Genomic DNA, 13114 nt, shown 5'->3' on the forward strand with positions numbered 1-13114 from the left:
GTGCTTTCACTGTCAAACCTTTCAGGCTGGCGTTATGGTCCCGAAGATACTGCCTCAACTCGTTAACATGCATTTTCTCCACTGGCCTGTCCATGACTTTCTAATTTAACGTTCTAACTTTCTGGAGAGAGCTCAGAAGACTTACAACACAAGCAACTGTGGCATAAAATTCACTCGCATCAACAAAGGAAAGCAGAGACGAATTGGCCCTTAGCAACGGTTACTACCGAAAAGCCTCGCTTTCGTGTATCGGCCGCCATATTTGCAATCGGTGTATTTCATCAGCTGTTAACCGATTTACAAGAAGCATGATTTGCAATTCTGTAACCAATCGGAGCGAGGCTCCAAAAGCTCTATTGTTTTTCGGCCAATCAGAGTAAAGTCCAGATTCTGGACTACGAGCAGACGACTCGTTAAGAAATTGTATCAGGCGTACCTTTTCCCACCATGTCTAAGGAAAAGTACGCCTGATCGCAGGTTAGCATCGAACGTAATAAGTTATATGGACTATTAAAATAAGATTTATTCGTTTCTTTATAGAGAGTAATAGCATATTAAGTATCCTAAGGAGGCTAAGTAAAACAACCAACGAGGCCATGTTTGCGTACATGTATGTTCACATTTCATATTATATCATATCATATCATATCATATCATATCATATATACCCTAAGATTTTATAGCAGCTTGGTGTAACTAATATCTCCCAGCATTTACCGTCCTAATCATGATATACCACAGAGGACAGACCACAACACCAGAAACTGCCCTGCCCGGATGAATGAGTGAGTCCCGCAAAATGATTTATTAATCACTTACTTCACATCCTTTTAACACAGGTCGTACTCGATAAACCATTACAAGAACAGGGTATTGTTGGTGATTGCAATATTAAGGTGCTACTTCGCTTGCGAGGAGGAGGAGGAAAAGAAGGCGCTAGAGAAGGAGAACAAAGCGGGAATGCTCCCCAAACAAATGAAACTGAACTACAAGGTACTTCCAATTCCTCTACTTGTCGAATAATGAGTCTCCATAAGAAGTCTAGTATCCGTATATGTTGAAGAAAAGATGAAACTTTTGGTGCTGGAGTTATGGAATTAAAGAGATTTGCTGAGAGTTATACAACTTAATAGTTAACCATCTGGGTATGTACTCAGTAATAGAATCTCTTCGTAACAAATCCGTCCTATTCAATCTGCAGATCTTAGCACCAAACTCAACAACGTTGCTGATGGCAAGCCAGAGGACACAGAGGTTGAAGTGAGAGCCCTGTTTTCAGAAATTAATTCCCTGGAAGATTCATATGACAAGAAAAAGCTTTTAACTAAATTGACCGCTGTGGCAATAAGAGGACTACAGGAAGACTTGCAAAATCTTCTCAAAGAAAATGGCTTAAGTGACATGGCTTTACAACTTGTCTGTGATTACACAACGAGGCAAACTGACCTTACCAAAAAGCTTCACCAGGCCCAGAAGTATGAAACAAAGCAAGATGAGTTTTACGTGGTGCTTTCTGAAAAACTTCTCCCAAAGCTTGAAACACTTGGCGCCCTTGTTTCTAACGATATTGAAGTCGAAGGTCAGAACAGCTGGGTCGAACAATTAATCAAGAGAAGCCCCTCTCTAACCAAGCTTCGCAGGATGAATTATAGTGAGCTCGACAACTTAATAGCAGGAGCAACTAATGGAGACCGCTCAGTTGTGGAGAATTTGTTTGCAGAAGGAACTGAAATCAGAGAGCAATGCCAGCGGTATGGCATTGCACTTAAAACCGCAGAAAAGCTTGAGAGAAAAGGCGTCAAATCGGCAAGCGACATGTCAAAAGAGCAACTGCTAGAAATAATTGAAGAGGCAGGCAAGGAAGAAAAACCCTCAACTTTAAAGAAAATGTATTTTAACGAGAGTAGCGAGCGTGTTACAGAAAGGAAGGTGCAAAACGAGAAGATTGAGCAGAATAAGAAAAGAATTGAAGAGGCAAAGGGGCTTGCTCAAGAAGCGCGTAAAATTACCCAAGAAGCTTCTGAGAAAAGCGAGAAGGCGTTGCACGAGAAAATGACGGAAATTGCCGGCAAGTTGAGTCTACCAGAAGGATGGGACAAACAGGAAAAGGATGATCCAAATGCCCTTTTGGAGCAGCTAAATAGAGAGATCAACATTGCATCAGATTCTCTGGCAATACCGCCTTATGTCACAAATGAAGATATTGCTTCAGCGGCAAGCGGTGGACTGGCACTTTACGGTATCCTATTTGATGATAATAACATAGAAGGTTTTTCCGAAAACCCACCGTTCCCGTTACTTAAGAAACCAGAATACGTGGAGTGGCTAAGCCCAGCTCTTGGATTTCAAGTACGGTTCTTCAAATCAACCGAACAGCAAGCATCTACCAAATTTTACAAAACGGCGAAATCTTCCGGTCTCAGCATAGCCGCTTCGGTAACAGGTAGTGGTTGGGGATTTCATGCTAGCGCATCTGGTGCCCATAGTAGTGAAAGCAACCAAGACACTTCAACAAAGAAGCAGAGAAACACAACTCGCGCAACTGTTACCCAGTACATTTCTCAACCAACCAAGGCTTTCCGCATCCCCCTGGAAGATATGGAGCTGAACTATGAAGCTAGAGGTCACGCGAAAGAGGTAAAGGACAAAGAAAGCGCAGAGAATTTTTTGAAAATGTATGGATCACACGTGCCAAAGGGCGTTCACACCTTGGGTGGAATATTCTTCCGAAACCTGGATGTGAACACTGAAAGAGAAGCAAGTGTATCAGAAGTAATGATGGCAGCAGGCAAGCAATTTGACACCGAGGTCTCAGCCGGTTACAGTGGTTTTGGAGTCTCTGTTGGAGGCTCAGTGAAGACAAATTCATTCGAAATAAGTGGTTCTACTGATGCTTCGTCCACCGAGAACGTGAAATTCATGTCAGAAATGACTGTGCAAGTGTTAGGACCACCAACTACAAACCCTGAAATGTTCAGTCAATTACTACAAAGCAACAATGCAACATGGTATGTGATTGATCGAGGAAATCGCGGTGCTCTTGTTCCTGTATGGGAGCTAATGCCTGACCTGAAAGAACAAGCAGAAATTCTTAGAAAAGTGTGGAAAGAGAGTCAGGAGAAATTCAGGGTAAGCTTTTAAAAATAGAAATGATTGACAACTTAACTTTTAAAATTTGTAAAAGGGGTTCAAGAAAAAACAGTCATATATGCTTAGTAATTATGACAAATTGTTTTCATCAACTTAACTAGGTTTTCTAATTGAAAAACACATTAGCTTTAGTTTCTTGGAACGGGACTATGACTACGGAGTGGGATAAAGGGATAAATGTTTTATTAGCAAGACCTGTGGGGTATGAAAAACAGAAGTGAGATTCCGAACAAAATAAGTACCATTTAAAGACCTTCTAAGATGATTCCGACTTGTTTTTGGGCTAAGGAACAACCAGAAATTCTTGAAAAAGAATTCGTTTAAAGGAGGATTAAAAGTGTGTAGTATTTAACATCAACTTTGATGGGGTGGGCTTGCTAGTTCCTGGATTTCTCTTTTTTTTACCTAGAGTAAAGCAGCCCTTAACTTCCTCCTAAGAATTTAACAATAAAGTTAATGTTTGAAGAGCAATTTTCCTGGCCGTCAGGGATGTCCAGTTTAACTGGTCTGAAGATATTTTGATGATTTAATTCCATGTGCATAAACATAATTTTTGTTCAATTTCTCTTCAAATTTCTTATATGCACTATCACTGTTTTAAGCCAAGACCGATAACTCAAATCTTTAAGTTAATTCTATACTCAAAGCGATCCAGGGATCCAAATTTAAATACCCAATTTAAATCCAATGGTTTGGCGCCCTTGTTACTAACCGGATATTGAAGTCGAAGGTCAGATTAGCTGGGTCAGGAAAGTTGTCAAGTTATGGAACAGATGATAATATGATGAAAACATTTAAAGGTATAACAAAGTTGTTTTGAGAAAATTGCCGCAAAAGAATAAACTATAATAAGGTACTGTGAACATAAGAACACCAAAACGTTTTTGTCAATATTGTTGTTTGAAGGAATATGAACACCCTGTGCTGGTCCACCAGCACTCATGTTCAAAACTGACCAATTGATTCTCAGAGGGTTGGATGTAGAGAAAATTGACGTCATTTATTCACTACCGGTAGCTTAAAATTTCAGCGTGTAAATGCAACTTATTGAAACTCCTGTGCTGCATATTTAATTTAGCTGCGTACACACGCATTGTATTCTTAAACTAGAAAACAACGAGACCGAGCTTGTACAACCCGGCTGCAACCCCCTGGATGTTAGATTTTCAGATTTTTCACAACTCAGATGTCAGATTTTCACAACTTGGATGTCGGATTTTCAACAAGTGGGATGTCGGATTTTCACAACTCGGATGTCGGATTTTTACAACTCCGATGTCGGATTTTCAACGAGTCGGAAGTCGGATTTTCACAACTCGTATGTCGGATTTTTACAGCTCCGATGTCAGATTTTCAACAAGTCGGATGTCGGATTTTCACAACTCGGATGTCGGATTTTTACAACTCCGATGTCGGATTTTCAACGAGTCGGAAGTCGGATTTTCACAACTCGGATGTCGGATTTTTACAGCTCCGATGTCGGATTTTCAACAAGTCGGATGTCGGATTTTCACAACTCGGATGCCGGATTTTTACAAGTCGGATCGCACCTACAAGCCTCCGTAAAATGATCAACATGTCAGCCTCAAAGCCACTGTTTCTCGATTCCCTTTCATTTCCTTCAATCTTCAGAGGGCTATTTACCTAAGACATCTACCATGGCACTATAATGATATACAGTACCAAAACAATATCGGGTACTATTAGAGCTACATATTACGCAAAGAAAGCTTGAATCTCCAGGAAGGCAAAACGCCGCTCAGTTCACAATATGGAATAAAGAGCTGTGTTACTGCACTACCACACGTACGCAATGCGTGCCTATTTTTTTGTCATTCTATAACTAGGATAGGATAAAATAGAATGGGATAGGATAGGATAGGATAACTTTATTTATACACGGTGTTTCCATCAGTTGATTTAGTTAATTATCTATAGTAGTATGTCTATCTACCTAACTACAATAAAATTTAATGATAACAATTCAGATAAAAGAAAGAAATAAAAAAATCTGCTTTTCATGGAGGCCGTGACTGTCTAAAATTTACTTAAAATTAAGATATTACTTTAAACTGTGGCGACTTACCTAATTTAGATTTGAAATCGGTCAGTGAAGACGCTTGACCTAGGTCTACAGGTAAGTTGTTGCACAACTGAGCTCCATTATACAAAAAACCTCTCTTGAGATAATTAGTTCGCGATTGTGGAAGAACTATCTCATTAATATATATCAAAAACAGAAGAGGTTCCAAAATTGTTCCCTGGGGAACACCACATCTTAGACATTTCGGAGTTAACTTACAAGAATTTAGATGACAAATCTGTGTTCGATTATCTAAATAAGAAGCAAACTATTGATGGCTGGTCCAACAAATTAATCCCATAGTATTGCAATTTTCGTAACAAAATATCGTGATCTACTGTATCAAATGCCTTTTTGAGGTGTGAAAAGACTACGGCATTAACAAGACCATGATCTATATCCATTGCCCAGCTATCTGTAGCTTCGATAAATGCTGTGAGCGTGGAATGCAAAGACCGAAAACCGGATTGATGACACGAGAGAAAGTTGTTTTTAGTTAAATAATGATAAAGCTGATCGTAAATTATCCGTTCAAAGACTTTGGTCACAACTGGAATTACTGATATTGGTCGATAATTCGTCGGATCAGAGCGCTTCCCAGAATTTTTATACAGTGGAGTGACTCTGGCAGATTTCGGCTCATCGGAAAAGATGCCAGTCATTAGGGTTTTTTTATTCGTCGGATCAGAGCGCTTCCCAGAATTTTTATACAGTGGGGTGACTCTGGCAGATTTCGACTCATCGGGAAAGATGCCAGTCATTAGGGATTGATTAAATATATGAGTAAGAGATTCCGCTAGTACATCAGGGCTTTCCCTCAGGAGTTTCGCTGAAATATTATCTAATCCAGTTGCCTTTGACTTGCAAAGCTTTAATAGTAGTGCAAAAACATGCGTTGGTGTTGTTTTTTCAAAAACAAAAATTTTATCGGTTTCAGTAAGAAATTCTTCGAAGGATTTATAAAATCCTGTCACGTCTCTGCTAAGGCTTGACCCAATTTCTCTGAAAAAGGAGTTTAGCAGTTCTGCTATATCTGTTTGATCTCCAGAATTTACTCCATTATATTCCACTCAATTTTGTTGGACTTACGTGAGGTCAGTTTATTGATTGTTTTCCATGTTTTCCTTTGATCCCCACAACAATTGTTGAAGGCATTTTCATAATAAGCTTTTTTGGCGCTATTAATTTCCCAGTTCGATAATCACTTGAATTTTAACCCTTCGAAATTGGTTCCAAATAAATGGATCTTTGGTCTTAATAGCCTTTCTGAAATTCATCCGCTTTTTCAAAATAGCGGTTATCCATGGGGATTTAGAATCTCGTGTCCGTTTGGTCTTCATCGGTGCGTGCTTTTCACACACGTTCAGAAATAATTCCTTCCACCTCTTCCACATATCATTAGGATCATACAATTGCTTTATGTCATCCCAAGGTTGGGCTAAAATATCCGCATAAAAATTTGCGCTATTAATATGTTTAAACTGTCTATATGTTATGTTAACTCCTTTGGAGAAAGTGGGAATTGAAATTTTTCGATATGCATAAACTAAACTGTGGTCACTTATGGCGAGATGAGACACCCCCGAACAATACACATTCTCTGGCCGATTTGTGAAAATCAGATCAATTAAAGTACTTGTAGTAGGTGTAATTCGGATTGGTTCGTTAATGAGTTGCTCCAATCCATAAATGTCTGTTATATTTAAAAGAGCTTCCACCTTAACATTGTCTTTGGATTGCAAGTCACAATTTAAATCCCCTATGAGAAAATGTTCTACGTTTTCCGAATCTAATTTGCCTAATAATGTGTTAATGTGAGTGAACTGCAGCGGTCTAGCTCATGAGGTTCAAGAGAAAAGAGCGACAGATGCTAAGTATACCGATGACAATTTATTATGAACTTATGATTGTCCTGAATGAAAGAACATTGGTTCTAAATTTAAGTTCTTGGAACGGGAATTTGAATGGTAAAAGGGGTTATGGGAGTGGGATAATGCGGGGAGAAATGTTTTATTAGCAAGACCTGTGGGGTATTAAAAACATAGTCGTGAGATTTGGAACAAAATAAGTCTTTGGGAATGGGATTGTTACAGACTTTACCCTGGTCCAGTACCATTTTAAAGACTGTCTAAGCTGGTTCCGACTTGTTGCGGATAAGAAACAAGCAGAAATTCTTGAAAAAGTTGAAAAAGAAAATTAGAAGAAAATGGTAGAGGATTTAAAGTGTATTTAACACTTTTTATATTAAATTTACTAGTTCCTGGTGTTACGAAAAATAATATTGCGTGACAAGTGTTACTTTCTAGAAGCTTCGCGAGAGTTCGTAGTTTGTTTATATTTAGGTTTGTACGTAAGCGTTTCTAAATCGGTGTGTTTTGTAATCTTTCTATAATTAGAGTGATTACTAATTTAGAAAGTTCTAGAAGTTTATTGTCAGAGTATATAAGTAGACGAGTCCAAGCGGAGGGTTTTTCTAACTAGTTTTTCACGAGCGAAGAGAGTAGGCGTTAGTCGTGTTTAGTCAAGTGTGACAGAAGCTGTGTTTATTCAAGTTGGCGGAGGCCGTGTAAGTTTGTCAAGTACGTGTTGTTCAGAGTTTTACTTCGTGGAAACTACGTTCATTTTTGGAATAAATCTTCTTGTTGTTGTTCCGACAACCCTGCGTTCAGTTTAGTTTGCAAACTACCTTTCCTCAAAACATTCGAACACGTAACACCTGGATTTCCTTTTTTTTCGACCGTGATGGTTTAATTCCATGGTGGTTTAATTCCATTCGTGTTAAAAAGAAGAGGCTACGAGTATTTCAGTGATTTTTTTGTTACGATATCTTGGTCAATGTCTAGTTCAATTCCATAGTCCGAAGTTTAAAAATCCAAAGTCCACATTCTGTGACTCCACCATATGGTTAAGTGCGATCGTGCAATAGTTATTCACATTTAAAACTGTTGTTAACGGCCGTTGACTCCAATCAAAACCAGTAAACAGATGCTGTACAAGTTTCTAAAATGGTATTTAAAAATATTTAATACTTTTACTTAACAATACCGGGAGAATTTTAAAAACTAGACGCTCCGTAAGCTTAAACTGGGTTTGCCTTTCGTACGGGGTGTAAGATCTAAGATCTAAGCCCCCGGGTCGACCGGGTCTTAGCTTTCGTAGTGCGAAAACGTTTCTTAGTTTACGAAAACTAAGACTCCTTGTAAACAGTAGAGCAAAGGACAACACAGTCGGTTAGTGCGTAATTTCCACTGTATACAAGGGGTCTTAGTTTTCGTAAACTAAGAAACGTTTTCGTACTACGAAAGTTAAGACCCGGTCGACCCCGGGGTCGACACAGCCGGTAGTGCGCTGCTTTTGTGCAAGAGGTCCCGAATTCGATCTCCGGATCTCACATCCTTGTTTCGACTTCTTTCCTTTCATTGTAGCTTAAAGTAGCCTTAGATGCCCTAAAAACGGAGCACTGATGGAAATAGGGGGGGGGGGGGGGAAGGGGAAGGTAAAATGAGCGCTCCGTTGGCTTCCTGGGAGCATACCCTCGCTCTATAGAGGGTAAAGAAACTACCCACGTTAAGTAAGGTGTAGTACCTTTATCTTTACACGCTGGAATGTTGCGTAACAGAATAAAAAGTGATGTTCGTCGATGTTTACTTATTGGCGCGGAAACTAAAGATATGGTCTTTCGAAGAACGAGAAACTCAGTCTCTTAACCCTTTGGTTGTAACCACTAAAAATGTAATGCACGAATTATTTTGTCAGTACACTTCCAGCATCAAAACAAGTCCACAAGTTATCCGTTCGTCACGCAAGCAATAAACTGATGCCGTAGATGGTCAATCTTATTTTTTATGTCTGATAGGGGACTGAAACAGTTTTACGTGTAAGACATAAGTGGTTTTCCGTAAGTTTCTCCGTATTTGCCTCACACCCTAACAAATTATCAGTACGGAAACGAAACACTATTTATTCTTGAAATAGCTTCTTGTTTATACATAATTGTTGCATAAATTAAATTTGGTCGAGAACGTAAAAATTCACTTAAATGCGCATTATATAAGCTTATAAAGTAATATTGCTGGCTTCCCAAATTAACTTCATTTTACACCAGAACTGACTAAACAACCTGTCATCGTTATGAAAACTACTCCCATATCAAATTTCAACCCACGCATACAAATAAGTTAATATTTTAATACACAACACGATGAATCTACAAAGGCAGAAGAATCTTACAAAAACCCTTTCCAGCCTAAATTTTTATTGAAACAAACAACATATTTGCTGTTAGAGGCAAGAAAAGCCTTTCCTATTTTATTCCGTTCGTGCAAACAAGAAACACACTCCGTGTCAAAAAACATTCGCAGCTAAATAAATTTCTATGAGTATAGAATTAAAGACTTACGTTATCGGTCTAGGCTTAAAACACTTTGAGTGCGAAAGAAATTCGAGAAGGAATTGCACAAACATTATTACTTTAATAGTATAGCATTCGGCTCCGTTTTTGGACTTCGGACTCTTTATTCATTTATTTATTTATTCATTTATTTTATTTTATTGTTATAAACCACGGACGACTAAGCGATAGAGCGATGGCGAAATAAGTATTAAACAATTGTGTGCGTGACCGGATTTTCGTTGCATGCAATGCAATATCCGGTCATTGTATGCCAATAACACATCTTATCGGGCTAATTATTGGGTTACGTTTATACAAACGTTGGCCATGTAGCACTCATATTTTAAACAGAGTTAACTGAATAGAGTGTAATGTGAAGGGTTCAATTCCCACCCTGGTCAGAGTTTTTCTCTGTCCTTGTGTGGGCCCATTTCCATCAGTAGGGCTAACGCTCACATGGTTTATATGGGATATTAATCTAGCACTTCACATTACACTCTATTCAGTTAACTCTTTTTAATTATTGGGTTGCCATATGGCAATCGGAAAAGTTGCGCAATTGGGTCTTTCCTGTCACTCCCCTGCTAAGTATTGTTTTTGTGGCTGGATTCTTCTGTACGTATGTATGGTAGGTTTCAGCAGGAGTCCATCTGGAGCGTGCAACTTCCATACATCGTCTGTGAAACGGCGTTTTCACTAGTAGGTTTATTTTTAGACTAGCCCTTCCCGCGAATTAGGTCAAAAAACAAAGGCAGTTCCGGTTCGGTGACCCTATGACGTCAGCTTAATTTCTTATAATTGGTCATCGGGCTCCTGTGGGAGTCTCATTCGCGGGAAATTCAATCTAAAAACAAATCGGTGTGTGAAAACGCCGTTACACGAACAATGTAGAGTTGTAGGCTCATGGTCATGGGTTCCTGGTTTCAGGGGATAGTATAAATGTGTACATTTTATCCGGTGGACAAAGTATAATATTTAATTAACCTGCAATGGCTTCGAAGTTGATGTAACGCGAATGGCGTTTGGTGGATCTTTAAACAAAAAATACCTTTATAGAACTCAAAAATAGAACGTCAATTCGAAACAAGACAGTCGGTGAAAAAGAAACATCTGGCCCCAGTTGTTCAACCGATAGATAGCGCTATCCGCCGGATGAATCATTATCCAGTGGAATGATAAGTCATAGCAAAACCAATTGCTATATCCACTGGATAGGGATTTATCCGGTGGATAGCGTTATTCACGTTTTGAACAACTGGGACCTGGAATTTTCAAAGCGACGAATAATGGAATTTGACAACAATCGCGGTCGTCCACGAGTGATCTGTATTTCTAAATATTTTACTAACTTTTATGTTATGTACAACACTGAAACCAAATGGCAAATTCTGTGGTAAAAATATCGAACACCTTGAATGCATCTGTGTTATCTCTGTTGTCTGGCTATTTATATTCATTTGCACTGAACTCTGCACGGTCTTCAGGTAAAAGAAAATTGGAAAAATAATTGGAAATGTGACTAATTATTGACAGTCAATATTATTTGAAAGAAAGCTCGTTGCCTATTTTATGCTTCATTCATCAAGGAAACGTTCTGCAGAAAAGGGTTTAGGGTTACCTAAAAACTAAACTCCAGAACTCCGGTGAGAATCCAAATATCCAAATGTAATAACCCTTGGTCAGTATACTGAGACGGAATTACAAATATAAAAAATTGAATTGAACACTCTACAAGAATTAAAAGTTTGTCCTGTTACAGAACTAGCTAGAAGAGAACGTATAAACCTCATGACTCATAAGAGCAGTTAAACAATACGTGAAGAACAAAAAGATGGAGTGGATTCGGCGCCTACGTGTATAATTTTCTTGAGTGCGTGTCCCCGTGAACGGTAGCGATCAAAAATATAGTGGAATGGTGCCACAATATTAAAACCAAGTACTCCCGACTCCTAGATGGAACAGATGATAATATGATAACTAACAAACTGTGGGCCTTATTCGCGCGGCGGCCATATTGGCCATATATTCGGTGAATTGTTGTTTTAGTATATACTAAAACGATTACAACGATTACAATATTTTCGGGCGCAAATCCCGCGCAAGTTGCTCGGAAGTGAAAAGAAAGGATATTCGGCGTTTGAGTAGCCAATCAGAGCCCGCCTTCAACGCTCTCCACCGTCATACCGTATACTAATAACGTTTACATGTATAAGGTATATTGGGGTATATATAGAGTCTATTAATATAAGGTGTATATAAGAACGTTTATAGGACTTTGTAACATAGCTTGAATAAAACGCGCGTTCTGATTGGCCAATTGGTCATGTACCATTTTCCCATGGGTGCACGCCCGCTGACGACAGCTGACGAGCAATCTAACTTTCCGAGATTGTGGAAAGAAGAAAATACCATCACTAGCACATCAGTCCTAATTTTCCAAGACATATTTTCCTCCTCTTAGAATAGGGGTGAACCTATACAGAGCTCAAAATAGAAAGATATAGCCCTAAAGATTAATCAGCAGTGGAAAAGGAGGATTGAAGGTTTTAAAGCGACGAAAGAGCGTTTCGTGTTTGTACTGCTTTGATTTCCGAAACACAATCTGAACTCTCATCAAGTATTGAAGCCGAATCGCGGAATTGAAATGGATTTTATGATGCTACAGGAAGGTAAATTGTGTTTTGGGATGTCAATTTTCTTTTTGAGATTTATTTCATCGGCCATTTGAGTTGCGGACGATCATATGGAAACCAGGCTTTACACTGAATTAGTTGCATAATGATAGACGAAATTGTTCATTATCATAGCTGTTGCATTATTTCTTAATTATTTTTTTTTGACATTGACATTTGGCATTGAACTGAACAAACCCCAACTTAATCAACCGCAAAGGCTTCTACCTTTGGGGCTTTCAGACCATTGCCTAATTTATGCAACTCTTAATCTTAAGCTCAAAAGGCCGCCTTCAAACGTGATAAATGTTAGAAACTACCAACAGTTTCAGGTTGATCAATTCCGGGCTGATATTATAGCTGCGCCGCTTCAAGAAGCTCAGGTGTTCGAGGAAAAGGATGATGTTCTATGGGCATCTATCGTTAGATAAAGGATATGATGATGATGATTAGATTTGCAACGTGATGGTGTGTGGGAAATGGGATAGCTTCAACGTTCTCTTTCAGGACTCACTCTGTAAGACTGCCTGTCCTTGTGCACTTGGTTGCAGGATAAATACACCTGTCCATTCTACCCTATCAAAGGAAAAGAGTACAGGGTTGAAGAAGAATTATGCATTGATTTGGCAAATGAAGGAGTTCCTGACCAGGCCACTGAAGTCATTGTTTAACGCTTACAATTTCAATGATGCAGGCTGATGACATTCCTAAGATGGAGGCAAAGCGCTTTCGAGGGAGTTGGTCACGTGGGCTGTCTTCAATTCACCTGAGTTGCAGGTATTGTCAAAAACACAAAATATTCGTGAGGTTGAACTG

General features: G+C 39.0%; 1 protein-coding gene across 1 annotated transcript in view; it reads left to right on the forward strand.

Moving 5' to 3' along the window:
- LOC137970615 (interferon-induced very large GTPase 1-like) overlaps positions 1-12969 on the forward strand; it is a 29161-nt gene extending 16192 nt beyond the window's left edge. Inside the window, exons 4-6 of the mRNA XM_068817139.1 lie at positions 840-993; positions 1202-3129; positions 12850-12969. Of these exons, the coding sequence (XP_068673240.1) occupies positions 840-993; positions 1202-3129; positions 12850-12969 (2202 nt within the window). The remainder of the gene's footprint in view (positions 1-839; positions 994-1201; positions 3130-12849) is intronic.
- The last annotated feature ends 145 nt before the right edge of the window (positions 12970-13114 follow it).

This window comes from Montipora foliosa, chromosome 9 (assembly GCF_036669935.1).
Source record: "Montipora foliosa isolate CH-2021 chromosome 9, ASM3666993v2, whole genome shotgun sequence".
NCBI classification, from domain to species: domain Eukaryota; kingdom Metazoa; phylum Cnidaria; class Anthozoa; order Scleractinia; family Acroporidae; genus Montipora; species Montipora foliosa.